The sequence below is a fragment of the Austrofundulus limnaeus genome, unplaced genomic scaffold (genome assembly GCF_001266775.1).
Source record: "Austrofundulus limnaeus strain Quisiro unplaced genomic scaffold, Austrofundulus_limnaeus-1.0 Scaffold4068, whole genome shotgun sequence".
In the NCBI taxonomy this organism is placed as follows: Eukaryota; Metazoa; Chordata; class Actinopteri; order Cyprinodontiformes; family Rivulidae; genus Austrofundulus; species Austrofundulus limnaeus.
The window spans coordinates 1-670 of record NW_013956470.1 but is presented as its reverse complement, the minus strand read 5'-3'; the positions used below and the strand labels follow the sequence as shown (position 1 = coordinate 670).

The window sequence follows — 670 nt, the reverse complement described above, 5'->3', positions numbered from 1 at the left end:
CGATATGATGGGTCACATTTATGTTTTCAGTTTCAAAACTATTTTTCAGTTTCAGATTGGATGAAATCTTGGTAAATTCTGCATTATGTTATTTTTAAAGTTTTTGGGCGAAATGATCACATTCAGTTAAAAAATCTGTAATAAAATTAAAAAAACCTGCTAGGCCTTTGTTTTGATGTGTTTTTCCTCTGCGCAGGGTGTGGAAGGAAGTGATGTCAGAGCAGCAGGACGGGGAGGCGGCGGCGCCCGTGTACGTGTACGAGTCCAAGGTGCACTGCGCCAACGTGCTGCTGAGCCTGGAGGAGCAGCGGAGGCGGGACATCCTGTGTGATGTCACGCTGCTGGTGGAGGGCAGGGAGGTCCGGGCGCACCGGGCCGTCCTCGCCGCCAGCAGCAGCTACTTCCTGCAGGTGCTGCTGGGACACGGCGGGGGCGACGCCGAGCCCATCATCAGCCTGCCAGACAAGGTACGGGGCACAATAACCCAGTGAGAACACCCAGGGGGCTCACAGCTCCGGACTTCATCTTCATTTGTTCTGTGAGCAGTTCTGGAACTGACGACAGAACAGGATCAGAACCTCTCTTTGTACGGTGTTGTCCAGTCAGGTTTCAGTTCTGACCCGTTAGAACTGGACTTGTTGTTCCACAGCTGGACTCTGCAGGGTGCAGA

At 52.2% G+C, this 670-nt stretch overlaps 1 protein-coding gene across 1 annotated transcript; it reads left to right on the top strand.

The window, feature by feature from the left end:
• Positions 1 to 177: 177 nt before the first annotated feature.
• Positions 178 to 660, top strand: LOC106512064 (transcription regulator protein BACH2). Its single transcript, XM_014000762.1, has one exon. It carries the CDS (start codon positions 213 to 215, stop codon positions 489 to 491), a length of 279 nt encoding a protein of 92 aa, XP_013856216.1. The 5' UTR covers positions 178 to 212; the 3' UTR covers positions 492 to 660.
• The last annotated feature ends 10 nt before the right edge of the window (positions 661 to 670 follow it).

What these genes read in the sequence shown, in the direction of transcription:
- LOC106512064 (XM_014000762.1), top strand. Translation starts at nt 213, where the DNA reads ATGTCAGAGCAGCAGGACGGGGAGGCGGCGGCGCCCGTGTACGTGTAC.